At 40.5% G+C, this 23,641-nt stretch overlaps 1 protein-coding gene across 2 annotated transcripts in view; it reads right to left on the minus strand.

The window, feature by feature from the left end:
- Nucleotides 1-23,641, minus strand: part of LOC109908151 (protein bicaudal D homolog 2) — a 37,935-nt gene that overhangs the window by 8,437 nt on the left and 5,857 nt on the right. For both annotated transcript variants that reach the window (XM_020506667.2, XM_020506666.2), the window contains exons 3-5: nucleotides 17,863-18,075; nucleotides 17,433-17,585; nucleotides 7,486-7,983 (exon numbers count right to left, since the gene is read on the minus strand). In XM_020506667.2, coding sequence (XP_020362256.1) covers nucleotides 7,486-7,983; nucleotides 17,433-17,585; nucleotides 17,863-18,075 — 864 coding nt within the window. The remainder of the gene's footprint in view (nucleotides 1-7,485; nucleotides 7,984-17,432; nucleotides 17,586-17,862; nucleotides 18,076-23,641) is intronic.

Below are 23,641 nucleotides of genomic sequence, written 5' to 3' on the forward strand. Positions count from 1 at the left end.
TCACCTGGAATGCTTTTCCAACAGTCTTGAAGGAGTTCCCACACATGCTGAGCACTTGTTGGCTGGTTGAGAGACTCATCCCAAACCATCTCAAATTGGTTGAGGTCGGGGGATTGTGGCGGCCAGGTCATCTGATGCAGCATGCCATCACTCTCCTTCTCGGTCAAATAGCCCTTACACAGCCTGGAGGTGTGTTGAGTCATTGTCCTGTTGAAAACCAAATGATAGTCCCACTAAGCCCAAACCAGATGGGATGGCATATCGCTGCAGAATGCTGTGGTAGCCATGCTGGTTAAGTTTGCCTTGAATTCTAAATAAATCACAGACTGTCACCAGCAAAGCACCCAAACACCATCACACCTCCTCTTCCATGCTTCACGGTGGGAAATACACATGCTCATCATCTGTACACCCACACCTCGTCTTACAGGTGGACAAATTTCCACTGGTCTAATGTCCATTGCTCATGTTTTCTTGGCCCAAGCAAGTCTCTTCTTCTTATTGGTGTCCTTTAGTAGTGGTTTCTTTGCAGCAATTCCAACATGAAGGACTGATCCACACAGTCTCCTCTGAACAGCTGATGTTGAGATGTGTCTCTTCTTGAATTCTGAAGCATTTATTTGGGCTGCAATTTCTGAGGCTGGTAACTCTAATGAACTTATCCTCTGCAGCAGAGGTAAGTTGGGTCTTCCTTTCCTGTGGCTGTCCTCCTGAGAGCCCGTTTCATCATAGCGCTTGATGGTTTTTGCGACTGCACTTGAAGAAATCTTCTGGATTGACTGACCTTCATGTCTTAAAGTAACGGACTGTCGTTTCTCTTTGCTTATTTGAGCCGTTCTTGCCATAATATGGACTTGGTCTTTTACCAAATAGGGATATCTTCTGTATACCACCCCTACCTTGTCACAACACAACTGATTGGCTCAAACACCAAGGAAAGAAATTCCACAAATTAACTTAATGCACACCTGTTAATTTAAATGCATTCCAGATGACTACCTCGTGAAGCTGGTTGAGAGAATGCCAAGAGTGTACAAAGCTGTCATCAAGGCAAAGGGTGGCTATTTGAAGAATCACAAATATAAAATATATTTACATTTGTTTAACACTTTTTTGGTTACTACATGATTCCTCCCAGATGTTATTTCATAGTTTTGATGTCTTCACTATAATTCTACAATGTAGAAAACAGTAAAAATAAAGAAAAACCCTTGAATGAGTAGGTGTTCTAAAACGTTTGACTGGTAGTGTATAACAGAATGAATTACATATTTTCCAGCTATTTAAAAGTGCCACTTTGTTCCAAAACCATTGCTTAAAACAGGTATTTGCTTCATAGATTGCTAAATGTATAGCAAAACATGGCATTTTTAATTTCAAATTTCCTGACAGATTATTTACTGTACTGTACCAAGAATTCAGGCGACTGCACAGAACAACACATTCAGCACTAGACAAGTGATGTCAGTTATATATTTCAGCAGGTTCATATTTCTTCTCAGCGAGACAAGAGATATTCTCTTAGACTTAACATACATTTCGCCCTGGAGTGCCTTTTCATCCAACAAATTTATTATTTATGTAGTGGAGCAGCACTGGCTCAACCCACTCTAGTACTCTTATAACACCTGCTGGGCCTGTGTTGAGCAACAACAATACCAAGCCCCAGCTAAGTGCATTATACATTTACACAGTGCTGGACTTGAGCAGGAACTCACTGGAACGTACCGGCACCTCTTACAGAATATTAGCTCAAATGCATTGCACATAAAATATAAACAATACTGGCACTCAAAATGAGTGCAAGCACCTATTTCAGTACAAGTCAAGCATGGCATTTACTTACATAATGGAAATAGTAGACCAACGGCAACAAGAGTTCTGAGCAGAGCTATAGGAGCGTGTAGGAAAGACTGAGCAGAGCTATAGGAGCGTGTAGGAAAGACTGAGCAGAGCTATAGGAGCGTGTAGGAAAGACTGAGCAGAGCTATAGGAGCGTGTAGGAAAGACTGAGCAGAGCTATAGGAGCGTGTAGGAAAGACTGAGCAGAGCTATAGGAGCGTGTAGGAAAGACTGAGCAGAGCTATAGGAGCGTGTAGGAAAGACTGAGCAGAGCTATAGGAGCGTGTAGGAAAGACTGAGCAGAGCTATAGGAACGTGTAGGAAAGACTGAGCAGAGCTATAGGAACGTGTAGGAAAGAATGAGCAGAGCTATAGGAATGTGTAGGAAAGACTGAGCAGAGCTATAGGAACGTGTAGGAAAGACTGAGCAGAGCTATAGGAGTGTGTAGGAAAGACCGAGCAGAGCTATAGGAACGTGTAGGAAAGACTGAGCAGAGCTATAGGAACGTGTAGGAAAGTGCCAATTTAATGTGCAATACGGTCTTTGTTGAGCCATTTGAACCTTTACTGTCAGTAGCGTCACGAGAGAGACTCATTGAGTGATCCAATTCTATTTGTAGCAGGATGTGGTCTATAGGCGGAAACAGCAAACATAGCAGGCCTGCCTCTCAGTCATGCAAAGCTAACCTGCCTGAAACCTTTATAATCTCAGAAAGTACAAGCCCAAAGGACAAGTAGCAGAATTAGAGCAGAGCTACATCTAGGCACTGACACGTGGTCTACAGGCCATGTCTGTTTCAATGTGGTTGCATTTAAACAATTCTTCACTGAAAGAAAATGTAAACAGATGATTCATTGAAGTGAGTTAGTATACATTACATACAGAATGTGCCTGCTGAACATAATCATTATAATTCCCTTCTCCCAGCTGCCAATCGTCATGCTCAGAAGCACCTCTCACTCACAAGGCTCTCTCAAATATCTACATTCTTATTAGCCAATGTTCGTCACGTGATCGATCGGGTCCTTCTCACAGGCATCACAGCTCCGAAGCAGGCTACAAGTGGAGACAGATATCGGGACACAACTGCACGCATCCCTCTCATTGAACTCCTAGGTGCATATTGAAGATGTTAGAAACTGTCCACATATACTTTCAGCCAACAAGATGAGTAGGCCTAACGAACAGCAAAAGCACTAGCCTATGTAAATCTACTATCCCCATAGTGCAAAAGTTGACCTATTCTATTGGTCAGCTTGTCCTGTGTGAGAAATAAATATTCCAAACATACTCTGGAACAGTTGTGGGACGCGATAGATCCCACATTCATACAACCACTGTACATCAAAAAATATTTTCTAAGAAATGAGGCTGTGCAACAGATCCGAACGTTTAGCTTAAAAAAAATGTTGATTAACTATTAGTCCATTTCTTCACATTATAAGCACTACGATGTGCACACGGCAGTACACTATTAACGTGAATGTTCCAAAATGCAATTAGCGGTAAAACACCGTTCTCAAAAAGTGCACCGCAAATGCGAGTGGTTTCACATGACAGAGAGTAAAATATCCTTCAGAAATTTAGAAAGATCTAAAGACAACAAGCATGGGTTGCTAATATGAATAGGATTGTGTCTTGGGTTGCTGGACATGAAATAACGTTGCGAACATGAGAGAATTACTGGTTTCGATGGCTTATGAGAAAGTGTTAATAAAATAATCCCCTTAACAAGCCTATGGTCGTAACATGGTAAGACATACTTATGAAATTACAAAAAACTAGCAGGTTAAACAATTACATTTATGGTTAAATCGCTTCAAAATGTTGACTGCCTCCGCTCAAATTGCAAGGTGGGGCCTTTCGGAACGAACATGGCTCAAGTGTGTCGACAGAATCGAGCCTTTAGATATTAATAATGATCCTGCATTATAATTCTCAAACATGACTGGCGTTTAGTGTATATACAGTTGAAGTCGGAAGTTTACATAAACTGAGTTTAAATGTATTTGTCTTTCACAATTCCTGACATTTAATCAGAGTAAAAAATCCCTGTCTTATGTTAGGATCACCACTTTATTTTAAGAATATAAAAATGTCCAAATAAGAGAGAGAATGATTTCAGCTTTTATTTCTTTCATCACATTCCCAGTTGGTCAGAAGTTTACATATACTCAATTAGTATTTGGTAGCATTGCCTTTAAATTGTTTAACTTGGGTCAAACATTTCAGGTAGCCTTCCACAAGCTTTCCATAATAAGTTGGGTGAATTTTGGCCCATTTCCCCTGACAGAGCTGGTGTAACTGAGTCAGGTTTGCAGGCCTCCTTGCCCACAAATCTTCTATAGGATTGAGGTCAGGGATTTGTGATGGCCACTCCAATACCTTGACTTTGTTGTCCTTAAGCCATTTTGCCACAACTTCGGAAGTATGCTTGGGGGTCATTGTCCATTTGGAAGACCCATTTGCGACCAAGCTTTAACTTCCTGACGGATGTCTTGAGATGTTACTTCAATATATCCACATCATTTTCCTGCCTCATGATGCTAACTATTTTGTGAAGTGCACAGTCACTCATGAAGTAAAGCATCCCCACAACATGATGCTTAGAACCCCATGCTTCACGGTTGGGATGGTGTTCTTCGGCTTGCAAGCGTCCCCCTTTTTCCTCCAAACAAAGGTCATTATGGCCAAACAGTTCTATTTTTGTTTCATCAGACCAGAGGACATTTCTCCAAAAAGTATGATCTTTGTCCCCATGTGCAGTTGCAAACCATAGTCTGGCTTTTTTAAATGGCGGTTTTGGAGCAGTGGCTTCTTCCTTGCTGAGCGGCCTTTCAGGTTATGTCGATAGAGGACACGTTTTACCGTGGATATAGATAATTTTGTACCAGATTCCTCCAGCATCTTCATAAGGTCCTTTGCTGTTGTTCTGGGATTGATTTTCACTTTTCGCACCGCGTCTCCTTCCTGAGCGGTATGACGGCTGCGTGGTCCCATGGTGTTTATACTTGCGTACTATTGTTTTTACAGATGAACGTGGTCCCTTCAGCCGTTTGGAAATTGCTCCCAAGGATGAACCAGACTTGTGGAGGTCTACATTTTTTTTTTCTGAGGGCTTGGCTGATTTCTTTTGATTTTCCCATGATGTTAAGCAGAGGCACTGAGTTTGAAGGTAGGCCTTCAAATACATCCACTGGTACACCAATGATTGACTCAAATGGTGTCAATTAGCCTATCAGAAGCTTCTAAAGCTTTGACAATTTTCTGGAATATTCAAGATGTTTAAAGGCACAGTCAACTTAGTGTATGTAAACTTCTGACCCACTGGAATTGTGATACAGTGAATTATAAGTTAAATAATCTGTCTGTAAACAATTGTTGTTAAAATGTACTTGTGTCATGCACAAAGTAGATGTCATAACCGACTTGCCAAAACTATAGTTTGTTAACAAGAAATGTGTGGAGTGGTTGAAAAATGAGTTTTAATGACTCCATCCTAAGTGTATGTAAACTTCCAACTTCAACTGTATGTATGTATGTATGTATGTATGTATGTATGTATGTATCTATGTATGTATTTCTACACACACACACACTTTCAAGCGCCTCCATGTCAGCATCGCTCTGGACATGACAGGCTGTAGCCAATAATCATTGGCTATCACCTACACGAAGGCAAATTATTTATGTACATTAACATAAACGTACAGTATGTTTTTCTTAACCTCTTGAAACTAGGGGGCACAATTTTTTTGGGGGGAAAAATAACATTCCCAAAGTAAACTGCCTATTTCTCAGGACCAGATGCTAGAATATGCATATAATTTAGGTTCAGCTTAAGATAGAAAACACTCTAAAGTTTCCAAACTGTCAAAATATTGTCTGTGAGTATAACAGAACTGATATTGCAGGCGAAACCCTGAGGAAAATCCCATCAGGAAGTGCCTCTGATTTTGAAACCGTTGTCTTCCTATGCACCCCTATTGGCCATTGAAAGAGATATCAACCAGATTCCTTTCCTACGTATTCCCTAAGGTGTCTACAGCATTTTGACGTAGTTTCACGCCTTTATGTTGAAGAATGAGCGTAAACGACTACATTGCGTAAGTGGCCAGCTGAGGGCTCTGAGTGATTCTTGCGTAAAAGACAGAGGTAGTTATTTTCCTCTCGCTCCTACTGAAAAGCCAATTGTCCCGGTTGATATATTATCGAATAGATATTTGAAAAACACCTTGAGGATTGATTATAAAAAAAACGTTTGCCATGTTTCTGTCGATATTATGGATATAATTACATTTTTTGGGGGCGTTGTCGTGACCGCTATTTCCGGTGTATTTCTGAACATAACGTGAAAAACAAGCGGAGGTATTTTTGGGTATAAAAATAATCTTTATGGAACAAAAGGAAAATTTGCTGTCTAACTGGGAGTCTCGTCAGTGAAAACATCCGAAGATCAAAGGTAAACGGTTGATTTGATTGCTTTTATGATTTGTGACCAAGCTTCCTGCTGCTAGCTGGACATAATGTTATGCTAGGCTATTGATAAACTTACACATACGCTTGTCTTACTTTGGCTGTAAAGCATAATTTCAAAATCTGAGATGACAGGGTGATTAACAAACGGCTTAGATGTGTTTCACTATATTTCACTTGTGATTTCATGAATATGAATAATTTCTAGTAATATGTTTTGACCGTTGCGCTATGCTAATTAGTGTAGTTGATGACAATTCTCACCAATATGGGATAGGTATTTCCAAGAGGTTAAAATAATAGCTAGTAAAGGGCCTCCTGGGTGACGCAGTGGTCTAGGGCACTGCATCGCAGTGCTCGCTTTGCCACCAGAGACTCTGGGTTCGCGCCGAGGTTCTGTCGCAGCCGGCCGCCACCGGGAGGTCCATGGGGCGACGCACAATTGTCCTAGCGTCATCCGGGTTAGGGAGGGTTTGGCCGACAGGGATATCCTTGTCTCATCGCTCACTAGCGACTCCTGTGGCGGGCCGGGCGCAGTGCACGCTAACCAGGTGCACAGTGTTTCCTCCGACACATTGGTGCGGCTGGCTTCCGGGTTGGATGCGGGCTGTGTTAAGAAGCAGTGCGTCTTGGTTGGGTTTCGGTGGACGCATGGCTTTCGACCTTCATCTCTCCCGAGCCCGTACGGGCGTTGTAGCGATGAGACAAGATAGTAACTACTAACAATTGGAAACCACAAAATTGTGGAAAAAAGGGGCGGAAATTCAACAAAACAACAACCAAAAATAGCTAGTGTTTGTCAGTTTTCAAATAAATTTAATTGCCTATTTTGGTTAATGGCCTTGGTGCCCTAGTAGATGGCCTTTGCGTCCTGAAATATATATTTTTACCCTTATTTCACCAGGTAAGATGACTGAGAACACATTCATATTTACAGCAACAACCTGGGGGATATTTACAGGGTAGAGGGGGGTATGAAAGAGACAATTGGAAGCTGAGGATAATTAGATGGCCATGATGGTATAAGATTGGGAATTTAGCCAGGAGACCAGGGTTGACACCCGTACTCTTACAATAAGTGCCATGGGATCTTTAGTGACCATGAAATTCTAGGCCTGCATATAGTAATTTAATGGAATCTCTGTGGATATGAGCCCATTGTGTACCTGCATGAGCTGCTGTTTGAGCTTCTGGCTGTCTGAGAGGTGCAGCTCACTGAGAAGGTCAGACACCAGGCCAGGGGCAGGCCTCAGGAACACATCACTGTTCCTGGGGGTGGAGAAGCGCTGGACGTGCCCGTTTGCCTTGGGGTTAGGATTAGTAGGAGCGCAGCCAGACCCTGGGCCATTGTTGTAACCACTGTCCTGGTCGTGCTCCTGGTCCTCAGAGCTCCTCTGGCCCCCTCCGCTATCGCCACTGTCATCCAGCTGCTCCAGGTGCAGCTCCAGGTTGCCCACAGAGTCGAAGGGGTTGAGGGCCAGGGCTGAGAGCTCCCTCCTCAGGCTGTTCTTCTGCTCCCTCTCCTCTTTCAGGGCCTCCAGGGCCTCGTCCAGTTGATGCTCAGCGATCTCCCTCAGCCGCGCCGCCTCCTCCAGCTGGGCCCTGAGAACCTCATCCTGCTCCTCCTTGTGGGTGAGCTCCAGCTTCACCGCCTCAAACTCCACCTGCAGATGACAAACGAGGGGGCATGTGAGGACAGAAACTCAGAGAGAGTAGGCCTGAGTATGTTTACACTGTGTTAGTAGTGTTTTGAATGTTCCGGACAATAAAAGTAAATGTTATCTTGTCATGTCTGTTGGGTGGTACTGGACTAGGAATGTGTAACTGTAAAATGCATAGATTATTATTACTCTTGACCATAGAACACCAACAGGAATGTTCTACATCAATTACTTATGGCTGGCAGTTGGTAAATATATATATTTTTAACTTTTGAATAATTGATCCGCACTACTTGGCCAACTCATGAGTAAACTGACAAACGAGTTAGCAGAGTTCACGTCACATTTACAGTAGGCTTACGTGTGACCAGGATGAGAATCTTATCTCTCCTGATTGTTCACTGAGAAGTCCCACTGGAGCGATGCCATTGTCTCACATCAACAGAGATGACTCCCCAAAAATGACTGTGTGTCAAGACAGATTGACAGGGGCAAACACAGTCAAGGCACTGTCAGCCAAACTCAGAACATACACCAGACAAGGCTAGCCCTTATTCATGAACCACTGGGAAAGAACCCTCAGACACTAAACCCAGCAGGAGATGGAGACTCAAATGGACAGGAAGAATAGAAACCAACCCGACCACAGAATGATCTGGAACCCGCTATTGTCCATTTAGAAATAAAAATTTCTACTGTTTGGTATGACATGGCACATTTTTCAGCAGTTACACAAGGTTCTGAGTAAATCTGGGTATGCATTCCATGACCCTTTTTGGGAAGAGTAGGAGTATTCTGGCCCAAGTCCCAAACTGGCTGTTGATGGGAGACCAGGGTTTGTTCAGTAGGGCACACTGCGGTTAAACTTCATTCAATAGAAAACTACAATCATATTGGACAAGTTCAGCTATATCCTCCGTTTCAAAAAATGTTGTTCATACTGAACATGGCTCTGTGTTACCCGAGTGTTGATTACATAGAAATACAATGAATAGAATGGGCTTGGAAGCTCTAAACCAGTCAATTTGACTGGTAAACTCATGGGTACGCTCGCAATAGTCTGAGTCGATACTGAAGTCATAATAAGGAATTCCCCTCGACCACGCCCACAAACATTCTTTCCCACTGACCCCCCAGTGTAAAAGAACCAACTTCGCTGTTCATTTTTGGTTATACAAAAATAACAAAACATGCCAAAATGCTGCTGTGTTGTTCCATGTACATGTAACCAGCTCAAAAATCCCACATAGGGAAATGGAGCCTGCGAAAAGAGCCCTGTGGCTTCAGGCAATTCAGCATGGGAGAGCAGGGACCCAGTGTCCAAGCAGACTACACATAGCTGTTGTATGTGTGTGGAAAATATTTCAAATCACAGAAAACCTCCTTCCATCAGCAAGGGCATTGAAGATGAAACGTGTCTGGGTCTTTCAGCATGACAATGATCCCAAACACACCGCCCGGGCAACGAAGGAGTGGCTTCGTAAGAAGCATTTCAAGGTCCTGGAGTGGCCTAGCCAGTCTCCAGATTTCAACCCCATAGAAAATCTTTGGAGGGAATTGAAAGTCTGTGTTGCCCAGCAACAGCCCCAAAACATCACTGCTCTAGAGGAGATCTGCATGCAGGAATGGGCCAAAATACCAGCAACCGTGTGTGAAAACCTTGTGAAGACTTACAGAAAACATTTGACCTCTGCCATTGCCAACAAAGATAAACTTTTGTTATTGATCAAATACTTATTTTCCACCATAATTTGCAAATAAATTCATTAAAAATCCTACAATGTGATTTTCTGGATTTTTTTCTCATTTTGTCTGTCATAGTTGAAGTGTACCTATGATGAAAATTACAGGCCTCTCATCTTTTTAAGTCGGAGAACTTGCACAATTGGTGGTTGACTAAATACTTTTTTGCCCCACTGTATGTACAGCAGATTCCCTTATTGTATGGGACACTTAAAATGTACTTTTAGAGGCCATTCAATACAGTACTCATTAAAACAAAATCAGTTTAGGTCAAAAGAGATTAGACTGATAAAGGAAATAGAGGAAGTAACAGCGCAGGTAGATGGTAATGGAACTGTACTATAGAGGCACAAAATAGGTTAGAGGAAAAACAAAGAAATGGAGGTACTTATTCAAGAACGATTAAGTGTAATTTGTTACAAAAATAAAGGAAATTGGATGGAAAATTGTAAAACGAACAACCTTTTATTTTATTTTTAATCTTCAACATAGAAATGCTACCAAAAATAATTTACAGAAACTCGTTAAATGGAGTCATTCATGAGTCACCATATTATATTTTGAAAGAGGAAGCAAAATATTTTCTGCATGTTTTCTTTTCAGTCTCCATTTCCACTGAATGATGTTAACTAAGGATTTCTTTCATAATGATAATGTAAAATGAACAAATTTACAGAAAGACCTGTGTGAAGGCCAACTTACAGAAGAGGAACTTTGAAAATATTTTATTGCCCCAGTCTGAAAAAACACCCGGGCTTGATGGTATACCAGTATCAGACCTTTTTTGATGTTCTCAAAGATCCATTATTAGCATGTTTTAATTACTCCTATATAAATGGTAGACTTTCAGGTACTCAACCAGGTCTGATTTCATTACTACTAAAACAGGACCCAGGTGGTAAGTATAAAGATCCAGTCTAGGCCTCTAACACGTCAATAATGTGATGCGAAAATCCTGGCTTAATGCATAGTGCACAGAATAAATCCTGGCTTAATGCATAGTGCACAGAATAAATCCTGGCTTAATGCATAGTGCACAGAATAAATCGTGGCTTAATGCATAGTGCACAGAATAAATCGTGGCTTAATGCATAGTGCACAGAATAAATCGTGGCTTAATGCATAGTGCACAGAATAAATCGTGGCTTAATGCATAGTGCACAGAATAAATCGTGGCTTAATGCATAGTGCACAGAATAAATCGTGGCTTAATGCATAGTGCACAGAATAAATCGTGGCTTAATGCATAGTGCACAGAATAAATCGTGGCTTAATGCATAGTGCAAAGAATAAATCGTGGCTTAATGCATAGTGCACAGAATAAATCGTGGCTTAATGCATAGTGCACAGAATAAATCCTGGCTTAATGCATAGTGCACAGAATAAATCGTGGCTTAATGCATAGTGCACAGAATAAATCGTGGCTTAATGCATAGTGCACAGAATAAAAAAGGTTTTATCAGATATTGTTCATCCTGATCAGACAAGTTTTATTTACATGGACAGTATATTGGAGATCATTTACATGAAAACAATTGAACATTATGAAATATCAAAGATTCCAGGCCTGGTCTTCACAGCAGATTTTGAAAAGGCGTTTGATAAAGTATGACTAGAATTTATATATAAATGCCTGGATTACTTTAATTTCTGTGAATCTTTTATACAATGGGTTAAAGTTATGTACAGCAACCTCCGATGTAAAATAGTAAATAATGGTTACTTCTCAAAGTATTGAGCTTTTAAGAGGAGTAAAATAAGGCTGTCCATTGTATCCATATCTACTTATTATGGCCATTGAAATGCTAGCTATTAAAATTAGATAAAAACCAAACATCAAGGGGTCAGAAATCCAGGGGATAAAAACAAAAGTGTCAATGTATGCCGATGACAAGTGTTTTCTTAAGTCTGCAATCTGGATCCCTGCAGTCTCATTAAAGATCTTGATCACTTTTCTAGCCTCTCTGGACTAAAACCATATTACCATATTACGTATGGATTGTAAAAAAAAAAAAGTTTAAAAAAAGTTTACACTACCTTGCAGTTTACCAATAAAATGGGCAGATGGTGAAGTAGACATACTTGGTATTCACATCTCAAAAATATAAATGAACTTACCACAATCAATTTCAATAGAAAGTTAGCAAAAATAGAAAGAATTCTGCAACCATGGAGAAGTAAATACTTCACATTGATGAACTCTTTGGTCCTATCAGTTCACTTACTGACTAAATGGCACTGCCTACTCCAGACTTGTTTTTAAAGTCAAATGAGCAAAAAATATTTATTTTAATTTGGAATGCTAAGCCAGACAAATGTAACGTGCCTATTGATAATGAATATGAGTTTGGGGGGCTAAAATGTTTACATTTTAAAGCGTTAAACCTCACTAAAAGCTTCACTCATACATAAGTTACACTTAAACCCAAAATGGTTCCCAGTAGATTAAGGCTCATCCTTTTTTTATACTGCCATTTTGCCTTAATACAGATAGCTTCTCATTTCCAACTAATTGAAAATGAAATGTTGTTTAAAGTATTGCCCTTTCTTAAACAAGCTATACAAAGCTAGTTACAATCTCAGTTTTGTCCTCCAGAAAATATAAAAACAAATATTCCAACAAATGTTATGGTTAAACTCAAATATAATGATTAATATAAAATAAAATAAATTATGGGAAAAAAATAATAATAATATTATATTTATTAATGATATTATGAATAGGATCAGAGGAGTTGTCACATATTCAGCTATGGGAATATGTGCTCAATCCAAATTTACAACCAACTGATTGCAACATTACCAAAAAAAATGGAAGAGGCAAGTGGAAAAGGGAGAAGGCAGGGAACTTATTTGCCGGCCATATATTAAAGATACAAATTGGCCGAAAGGAATTGGCACAAATAGAAAAATATTACCTGTTTCATTTGAGAACAAAAATGTTGACAGCTGCGCCATACAGGTTGCAAAAAAAAATATTCCCGATGATATTTCATGAACTGGTACAAAAAAAACACTTGATTCAACACTTTTTCCCCCAAGTTTTTCTATTTAAATTATTATATAAAATTCGTGCCACCAACAGAATGCTATATATACATATATATATATATATATATATACATACATACATACATACATATACACACACACACACACACACAGTGGGGAGAACAAGTATTTGATAACTTGCAAAATCGGCAGTGTTTCCTACTTACAAAGCATGTAGAGGTTTGTAATTTTTTTATCATAGGTACACTTCAACTGTGAGAGACGGAATCTAAAACAAAAATCCAGAAAATCTAAAATGTATTAAATACATTTTCCCCCCTCAATCTACACACAATGCCCCATAATGACAAAGAGAAAACAGGTTTAGACATTTTTGAAAATGTATTACACATTTTTAAAAACAGAAAAACCTTATTTGAATAAGTTTCAGACCCTTTGCTATGAGACTCCAAATTGAGCTCAGGTGCATCCTGTTTCTATTGATCGTCCTTGAGATGTTTCTACTACTTGATTGGAGTCCACCTGTTGTAGATTCAATTGATTGGACATGATTTGGAAAGGCACACACCGGTCTACCTAAGATCCTGCAGTTGACAGTGCATGTCAGAGCAAAAATCAAGCTAGGAGGTTGGAGGAATTGTCCGTAGAATTCAGAAACAGGATTTTGTTAAAGCACAGGTCTGGGGAAGGGTACCAAAAATGCTCTGCAGCTTTGAAGGTCCCTGAGAACACAGTGGCCTCCATCATTCTTAAAATGGAAGAAGTTTGGAACCACCAAGACTCTTCCTAGAGCTGGCCGCCCGGCCAAACTGAGCAATCAGGAGGAGGGCCTAGGTCAGGGTGGTGACCAAGAAGAACCAATAGTCACTCTGACAGAGCTCCAGAGTTCCTCTGTGGAGATGGTTGTTCTTCTGGAAGATTCTTCCATCTCTGCAGCACTCCACCACGCAGACCGTTATGGTAGAGTGGCCAGATGGAAGCCACTCAGTAAAAGGCACATGACAGCCCACTTGGAGTTTGCCGAAAGGCACCTAAAGGACTCTCAGACCATGAGAAACAAGATTCTCTGGTCTGATAAAACCAAGTTTGAACTCTTAGGCATGAATGCCAAGCGCCACGTCCGGAGGAAACCTGGCAACATCCCTACGGTGAAGCATGCTAGTGGAAGGATCATGCTGTGGGTATGTTTTTCAGCGAGAGGGAATCAGGATCAAGGGAAAGATGAATGGCGCAAAGTACAGAGAGATCCTTGTTGAAAACCTGTTCCAGAGTGCTCAGGACCTCAGACCGGGGTGAAGATTCACCTTCCAATAAGACAATGACCCTAAGCACAGTCAAGACAACGCAGGAGTGGCTTCGGGACAAGTCTCTGAATGTCCTTGAATGGCCCAGCCAGAGCCCAGACTTGAACCCAATCTAACATCTCTGGAGAGACCTGATAGCTGTGCAGTGACACTCCCAAGCCAACTTGACAGATCTTGAGTGGCTGCTGCCAACATACTGACTCAACTCCAGCTCACTTTAATAATGGAAATTGATGTAAAAAATGTATCACTAGCCACTTTAAACTATGCCACTTAATATAATGTTTACATACCCTACATTACTCATCTCATATGTATATACTGTACTCGATACCATCTACTACATCTTGCCTATGCCTTTCTGTAACATTACTCATTCATATATCTTTATGTACATATTCTTTATCCCTTTACACTTGTGTGTATAAGGTAGTAGTTGTGGAATTGTTAGGTTAGATTACTCGTTGGTTATTACTGCATTGTCGGAACTAGAAGCACAAGCATTTCGCTACACTCGCATTAACATCTGCAAACCATGTGTATGTGACAAATAAAATTTGATTTGAGAAGAATGGGAGAAACTTCCCAAATACAGGTGTGCCAAGCTTTTAGTGACATACCCAAGAAGACTCAAGGCTGTAAGCGCTGCCAAAGGTGCTTCAACAAAGTACTGAGTGAAGGGTCTGAATACTTATGTAAATGTGATATTTCAGTTGTAAATGTTTAATACATTTGCAAATGTGTCTATAAACCTGTTTTTGCTTTGTCATTATGGGATATTGCATGTAGATTGATGAGATATATATATTTTTAAATCTATTTAAGAATAAGGCTGTAACGCAACAAAATGTGGGAAAAAGTCAAGGGGTGTGAATACTTTCCGAATGCACTGTACATACAGGCCTAATGAAAAATATAGTCACTTGTATTTAAACGTAGCAATTCAACAACAAACGCTGTTTAGCCTGCGCATCTTTTACATCATGTCATTGCCTCGATGTTCAACTGGTTAGCAAGTGTTTTTCATTTTTCCAATGGTTGTCAATTCCTTTAAGTCTTTTTCACTGTGCTCATCTCTGTATTTTCTATGCTGTAAGCCTATTTTACATTAAGCAATTAGCAAGATCAAGCCTGCTTCTTTCCCTGAATCGATTATTAGGCCAATCATAAAAAAAGTAGCAAAATAAATATCCTATAGCTTTTGAAGCCGATAGCTTTTCCTGGGATTTAATGACAAGAGCAATGGCCTATTACGGAGAGGCTTGCGTAGCTTATAGCCTGTTGCGCATGGGAACAGCTGGAAGAGAGGCTACTGATGTGCAGTCGAAGTAAATATTAGCTAGATATTAGGCCATTCATTAGCTAAATATTTGGGATATAAAGCTAAATATTTCCATATCAAAGTGTAAGAAAAATAAGTTAACAGATTATGAAATGGCAGGTCTGTAGTGCGTTCCGCCAGGCTGCGGTCCCCGGGCACGCAAAGCTCCACTATTAATTAGGCCTTGGCCTACATTTTTCTACAAGGAAATTGCTATACCTGGGCTATAACACAGCACAATGAGGAATTTATTATTGTTATCAAGTGAATACACAATTATTGTAAACTGAAGTGATTTAGGCTAATTTGAATAACCACCGAAATAACTGCATATTTGGATCAGTTTGGATCTATTCTCGACAGTTTAGAAGAACCAGAAAGGTACATTAGCAGGCCACTCATATGGTGTAGGCCTATTTCATTAGGATGCAGCACAGCAGTAAGACAGGAAAATATGGGCTTCTCCTTTAATGCTGTAGCCTATTTTACATTTAGCAAGCAAGAGCAATCTCTCCTCCAATACGCTATTAGTAGGCTAAAGGAAATAAGTCGAAATAAGTGTTCAACAAGCTTTTGTAATCGGTCTATTCCTGGGACTCCACAAGATTAAAAAGGAATAGTCGTTGCAGCAGAGGCCAGGTGCGTAATTGTGCAACAGAACAAAGACAGGATCGAGATCTAGCATATAGCGTAAGTAGAAGCATATGCATATTAGACCATAATTCATAAGCTCAATATTATTCTTAATAACGCAGTGAATGTTAATCAGATAACAAAATAATAGGTAGCCTCCACTGAGTGCACTCCCTCACAGTTCCCGGGTACGCGGCTCGAAAAACTACCCTATCGTTTCAGTTTTTTTAGGGACAAGAAATATATCCTCCTTGGCTACAACAAGACAATGTAATGTAGAATGTTATTATTGTTTTCAAGTGAGTACAAAACTCTAGTCTACGCTGTCAACTGCAGTGAATAGCGTGTCATTTGAATAACCTTTCAAAAGCCTGGCGTTTTGAATGCATATTCATTTTGAAATAACTTGCCTGCCAGCGATTGGGAAACCTCTTGGATCAGTTAGTTTTTTTTTCTCTCTACAGTTTAGGCTTCAAGGTCAAGGCACATTAACAGGACAGTAATATGCCATTTTTTGTCATGACGTATCAGCTAACAGAAATGCTAATGCAAGGATTTCTAGTGAGGCACATATAAATTATGATAATGCACAAGCGGAGGAAGTTATATCTATAGTTTCCACGTTTGGCTTTAGTCGTTTAAAAGACTTCTTAAAAATTAGGTGGACATACAAGAGCGTATATATCATTAGGAACACCTTCTTTCCATAACATAGTTTTCACCTGGATTCACCTGGTCAGTCTATGATCTATTATTGATGTCACCTTTAAAATCCACTTCAATCAGTGTAGATGAAGGAGAGGAGACAGGTTAAAGAAGGATTTATTTTGCCGCGAGACAATTGAGAAATGGATTGTGTATGTGTGCTATTCAGAGTGTGAATGGACAAGACAGTAGATTTAAGTGCCTTTAAAACGGGGTATGGTAGTTGTTGCCAGGTGCACCGGTTTGTCAAGAACTGCAACGCTGCTGGGTTTTTCATGCTCAACAGTTTCCCGTGTATCAATAAGGTTCCACCACCCAAAGGACATCCAGCCAACTTGACAACTGTGGGAAGCATTGGAGTCAACCTGGGCCAGCATCCCTGTGGAACGTTTTTGACACCTTGTAGAGTCCATGCCCCAAACAATTAAGGCTGTTCTGAAGGCAAAAGGGGGTGCAACTCAATATTAGGAAGGTGTTCCAAATGTTTTGTACACTTAAGTGTCTATCATTACCCATTATGCAAGCTTTCTGATTGCATTCTGTATTTATATTTTGATGTGTGTATTTTCTGTAATTCAGGGCTCATTTGTAGAAGAGACCTTGGTCTCAGTGTGACTCCCTGATAAAAATAAAGGTTAAATTAAATTGACTTGAATGGAGACACCTTTTCTATTCATTCTATTTCTATGGTTGATTATCAGTGAGGTGAGTGGTGAGAAGGGAGAGACTCTGACCTGGTTCTCCTTGAGTACAGACACCTGTTTCTGCAGACAGGTGTTCTCCTCCTCCAGCTCACTGTTGTCCTGGAGCTGCTGGAGCTCCCGCACCTTATACTCCTTCATCTCATTCCTCATGTGGCCCTTCTCCGCCTCCCAACACTCACACTCCTGTGAACGCAAACACGCTCTCAGTGGAACTAATTACACATTAACGTTATGGAAGCACTGCACATTGCTCCTTACTAAACATTAAAACACAAGAGACTAGCAGGAATTAAGGGCGTAAAGTAATTCCTTATTTGACTAATACTAGGAATACCTACATTTGAGTTGAATGGAGAGACTAAAAAATTACATTAAATAGAGTTTTATCTTTCAATATGCAAGAAAATATTGGTGTGTAAAGCATTCAGTATCTCAGAATGGATAGGCCGTATATTTATACCTTCTTTAGCTGGGATGAGAGGCCAGCCAGACGGTCGATCTCTGCGTGAGCGTTGCCCAGAGTGATACGCGCCTGCCGTAACTCGACCTGAAGCTCAGCCATGCTGGTTGCCATGGCAGCCTCCTTGCTGGCAGTTTCCTGCAGCAGGCACTCCTCCCGGGTCTCCCCATCTGCTGCTGCACGCTTGTGGTGGTTCACAGAGTCTGACAGAGCCTAGTACACACAGACGGAGACAAAGCAAAGAGATAGGCATTTATTTCGGTGTCAAGTAGACTCTGCCAGAGCCTACAGACAGACAAAAGCAAAAAAAGGCACCATTTATTTGTAGAGTTGGTTGCGTGACCACCATATGGTGGTCTGTATGGCATAAGGTCTATCACTGTAGTGAAAACGACAACACAGTGCCAAGTGGCACATCTACTGAAAACGCAGCACTTTTTACTTAGACCCAAAACAACAAAGATGTATATCTGTGCCAGTGGAAATAGGACTCCACAGACCAGCTGTCGAAATCTGAGCAGTCTTGAGTACATCCCATGCATAACTTAGGCCAACATTTCCTCAGTTGAGAATGTGGTACTACAAACCAGATTAATCTATGGGACAAGCCAAAGAGGAATATATTCTTTCAAATGACAGTTGACATCACCAGTCTGTCTAGAAAATCAGTCAATGAAAAACTCTCACTAAAGGATATGGACCACACACAGAACCACTGGCCATGACTATGTGTGAGGGTTAGATGGATTGGACATGGTAGGAAAAAGATTGTAGAATCCCATGAGAAGCTGTCTCTAATCATGTCTATTGAGCAGCCATGCACAAGGACAACGCCCCATGTCACTAGCCAGGGAAGGATTACTACTGAGACTACCCGGTGCTGCTACTGCCCTAGCTCAAACCAGTCTGGTATGATATATATCAAACTCATTTGAATTTATGTTTTAGCGCGATATTTCAAATGCTTGTATCTCCTTCATTCCTTCTGTGCTAAGGAAACTGTGCACCTTCCCACTCGCTCACAGATACCAAGCCTCTCCCCCTGCCACTCAACAAAGACAAAAGATCACTTCTTCCTCTCTGACAAGCAGTTTCAACTTGCTATTTGCATTTGATGTTTGGTCCATCAGAAATCAGTCGATTTCCCTTCTAACGAAACACTTTAAATGTCTCAACTTCCAAATTTAGAACATTGCAGACCCTACAAAAATGGGAGTATCAAAGAACATGATTGTGGAACATTTATTTTCTGTTTCTTTCGTGCGCTAGCAGCATTTTAGCCACATACTGTTGGGTGCTAGCAGTCTAGTCCATCTTTTATAAATGTGCAATGAGCATAACATGCATTTATATAAGGAATTGACTTGACAACTCGTTCTCATTCTTAGAAATGCTAATCTTCTTATCCAGGTAGGCCACTTGATTTCAAAACCTAAATAAAGTGAACAGACTGTTGTTCAAACAGGTTGCAGACGGACAGGATGGTGTATTCAAAACAATTAAACAGATATTTCACCGGACATATCACTGTGAAGGACCCGTTTGGCATTCACACTCACTACCATCCAGAAGGCGAGGTCAGTACAGGTGCATCAAAGCTGGGACCGAGACTGAAAAACAGCTTAAATCTCAAGGCCATCAGATTGTTAAATAGCCATCACTAGCCGGCTACCACCCGGTTACTCAACCCTGCACCTTGGAGGCTGCTGCCCATCTACATAGACATGGAATCTCTGGCCACTTTAATAAAGGGACACTAGGAACACTACTGCAAAATGTGTGTGTGACCAATACAATTTGATTTACAGAAACAAACAATCCCTTAGCATCGGTAATCTCTTAAAAAGGACATGCCGAGCACAGACATGTAAACCCTTTCGCCTAAATTCATTCTATTCTCGCTGGACTCTACCTCACTAATATAATTTGGTCCTTACACTAGGCGAAATACCTGTTGACTCATTCAACGTCAAAACGTATTACGCCGGTGGTAAATAGGCCTATATCTCATGATTAGTCAGGGCTTGACATTAAGGCTTGTCCAGAACAAGTACATATCAAAAATAAAATTAAAAAAAATCAGACCACAAAATAGTTTTCAGTAAAAGAAAATATACCAATATCAAACAATTACTCAGAATTGGATGAAGAAAACATTTTAGACAGAGCTAGTCTCAACAAGGCAGTGCAAAAGTCCCGGTCAAAAATGTTTTGTTATTTTCTCTCTCCAATAAACGTAGGATGATCTGGGCCAATTGCCAAAGTCTATTTTCTATAGCGGACACTCAGGTGTCATATTGTTATAGAAACTCAAATGGTCTATTTTCTCTACATTTTATATGAATATGACTTGGCCTAGTAAGGCACTCTTTCAGTTTAACACATGATAGATTTATCCTACCGCGCTATTTCATGATCAGTTCTAGGCCCTCAGAAAGTTCAAAGTTGTTTTTGAATAACCCCAAAACATGTGAGGCCTATGGTAATAATGAGATGGGACAAATAGCAAGATATAAAAATCGAATGAGAAATTTGAAAAGCTTACAGTTGAGCAAAGCAGTTATAAGACAAAAATGATGCACGCGAAACCAGAAGAAAAAAAATCCTTCCTTGCCGTTGCGAATCAAACGACCAAAAGCCTAATCCTACTATCTGAAATATCATAAAACCATACATTTATGAAGAATATTTTCAAAACTAGTCTAATAGTCTTTAAGTTGCATCTTTTAAATGGGAATAATTATGGAAGTCAGAGTCCATGCTCTTCTCATATTTTTGGGGGGAATTACAAATATATTGGGCCACAAGTGAAATTTAACAACAAATATCAAGATGACAAGTCAAAACAAAACAGGCTACAGCTGAGAAAAGCTTATGAAATAAATGACTAGTTGGTCTAAGCCTATTTCCATATTATTTTAGCAATGTGCAACCTACCTAAAATGCATATAGTAGCCTAATAAGAGAAGAGGATGAGACAAACATGTGAATCAGTTTATAATAATCCAGTTCTGAGGACATCAGAGTTGCTCTGCAGCCCACAAGACGCACAGCCAGCGAGGCTCGTTGACTGTGTCACTCACTTCGGCACACACTTCAATGCCACAGCTCCAGCAGAGTTCAATAGGCTATTCGAAAAATATTTGACTCCACTAAATATATTGGGTGTTTTGTCTATGTCATGATTCCTCTCGTCTATGGGCAAGCGTAGGAAAAAAAAATCTGATCTCTGCTATGTACTCAACCCTTTTGGCCAAAGGTGTTTCTGGCCTTTTTGGGGGCTGACAAGTGACATCAGCTTTCGGACAAGTAATAATAATAATAAAAATAAAAAAAAATCTGTCCTACTGGTCCGATTATGTAATTTACTAAAGAAATGTGAACAAGCAACCTTTGCTGAACATGCAGTTACATAAAATATGGTATTTACTCATAATGAAACTGCCCATCATGCATTGCATGTTAACAGAATTACGCTGAGACTCCACTTTAAGATGTATACCAAACAAAAAACATTGATTTCAAAGTTTAAAGGCCCAATGCAGCAAGTCTGGGCGATACGTCCTAAAAAAACATATCCCAATTTTTTCAAATTTATGGGCGAGTCACAATATATATCTAGATCTTTTAAAATGTCCTCTAAATATGCTTTGTTGTACAATTAAAAAAGGTAAAAAAAACACTGCTTTTCAAACAGTCAGCAATAATCTAATAAATTAAAGGGTTTATGAAGTTATACATAGGCTAAATATAAACCTTCCAAAGACCAGGTAGGGAAATCTTATTTGTGGTCCACCAGCCGCTGTGGCAGATGGATAAAAAAAATTATCTAGCAGCAACCGTTTTTTTTTTTTTAACAGACAAAATATTTTTGACAAACAAAAAGGTTGTCCCGAGTGGCACTGCATTGCATCTAGCATTGCAGTGCTAGAGGCGTCACTTTAGACCCGGGTTCATTCCCGGGCTGCATCACAACCGGCCATAACCATACTTGGCTCATCGCGCTCTAGTGACTCTGTGGCGGGCAGCGCACCTGCAGGCTGACCCCAGTCGTCAGGTGAACGGTGTTTCCTCCGACACATTGGTGCGGCTGGCTTCCAGGTTAAGCGGGCGGGGGTTACGAAGCGCGGTTTGGCGGGTCATGTTTCTGAGGACGCATGACTCGACCTTCACCTCCTGAGCCCATTGGAACGTTGCAGCGATTAGACAAGATCTAAATTGGGGAGAGTAGATGATGTGCTCCTAAATAGAAATGTAGAAGCAAACAAATCAATGAGAACAATTAAAGTATTTGGGTGTTTTAACCTGTTGGTACAGTGCCTTGCGAAAGTATCCGGCCCCCTTGAACTTTGCGACCTTTTGCCACATTTCAGGCTTCAAACATAAAGATATAAAACTGTATTTTTTTGTGAAGAATCAACAACAAGTGGGACACAATCATGAAGTGGAACGACATTTATTGGATATTTCAAACTTTTTTAACAAATCAAAAACTGAAAAATTGGGCGTGCAAAATTATACAGCCCCTTTACTTTCAGTGCAGCAAACTCTCTCCAGAAGTTCAGTGAGGATCTCTGAATGATCCAATGTTGACCTAAATGACTAATGATGATAAATACAATCCACCTGCGTGTAATCAAGTCTCCGTATAAATGCACCTGCACTGTGATAGTTTCAGAGGTCCGTTAAAAGCGCAGAGAGCATCATGAAGAACAAGGAACACACCAGGCAGGTCCGAGATACTGTTGTGAAGAAGTTTAAAGCCGGATTTGGATACAAAAAGATTTCCCAAGCTTTAAACATCCCAAGGAGCACTGTGCAAGTGATAATATTGAAATGGAAGGAGTATCAGACCACTGCAAATCTACCAAGACCTGGCCGTCCCTCTAAACTTTCAGCTCATACAAGGAGAAGACTGATCAGAGATGCAGCCAAGAGGCCCATGATCACTCTGGATGAACTGCAGAGATCTACAGCTGAGGTGGGAGACTCTGTCCATAGGACAACAATCAGTCGTATATTGCACAAATCTGGCCTTTATGGAAGAGTGGCAAGAAGAAAGCCATTTCTTAAAGATATCCATAAAAAGTGTCATTTAAAGTTTGCCACAAGCCACCTGGGAGACACACCAAACATGTGGAAGAAGGTGCTCTGGTCAGATGAAACCTAAATTGAACTTTTTGGCAACAATGCAAAACGTTATGTTTGGCGTAAAAGCAACACAGCTCATCACCCTGAACACACCATCCCCACTGTCAAACATGGTGGTGGCAGCATCATGGTTTGGGCCTGCTTTTCTTCAGCAGGGACAGGGAAGATGGTTAAAATTGATGGGAAGATGGATGGAGCCAAATACAGGACCATTCTGGAAGAAAACCTGATGGAGTCTGCAAAAGACCTGAGATTGGGATGGAGATTTGTCTTCCAACAAGACAATGATCCAAAACATAAAGCAAAATCTACAATGGAATGGTTCAAAAATAAACATATCCAGGTGTTAGAATGGCCAAGTCAAAGTCCAGACCTGAATCCAATCGAGAATCTGTGGAAAGAACTGAAAACTGCTGTTCACAAATGCTCTCCATCCAACCTCACTGAGCTCGAGCTGTTTTGCAAGGAGGAATGGGAAAAAATGTCAGTCTCTCGATGTGCAAAACTGATAGAGACATACCCCAAGCGACTTACAGCTGTAATCGCAGCAAAAGGTGGCGCTACAAAGTATTAACTTAAGGGGGCTGAATAATTTTGCACGCCCAGTTTTTGATGTTAAAAAAGTTTG

This window comes from Oncorhynchus kisutch, linkage group LG17 (assembly GCF_002021735.2).
Source record: "Oncorhynchus kisutch isolate 150728-3 linkage group LG17, Okis_V2, whole genome shotgun sequence".
Lineage (NCBI taxonomy): Eukaryota > Metazoa > Chordata > Actinopteri > Salmoniformes > Salmonidae > Oncorhynchus > Oncorhynchus kisutch.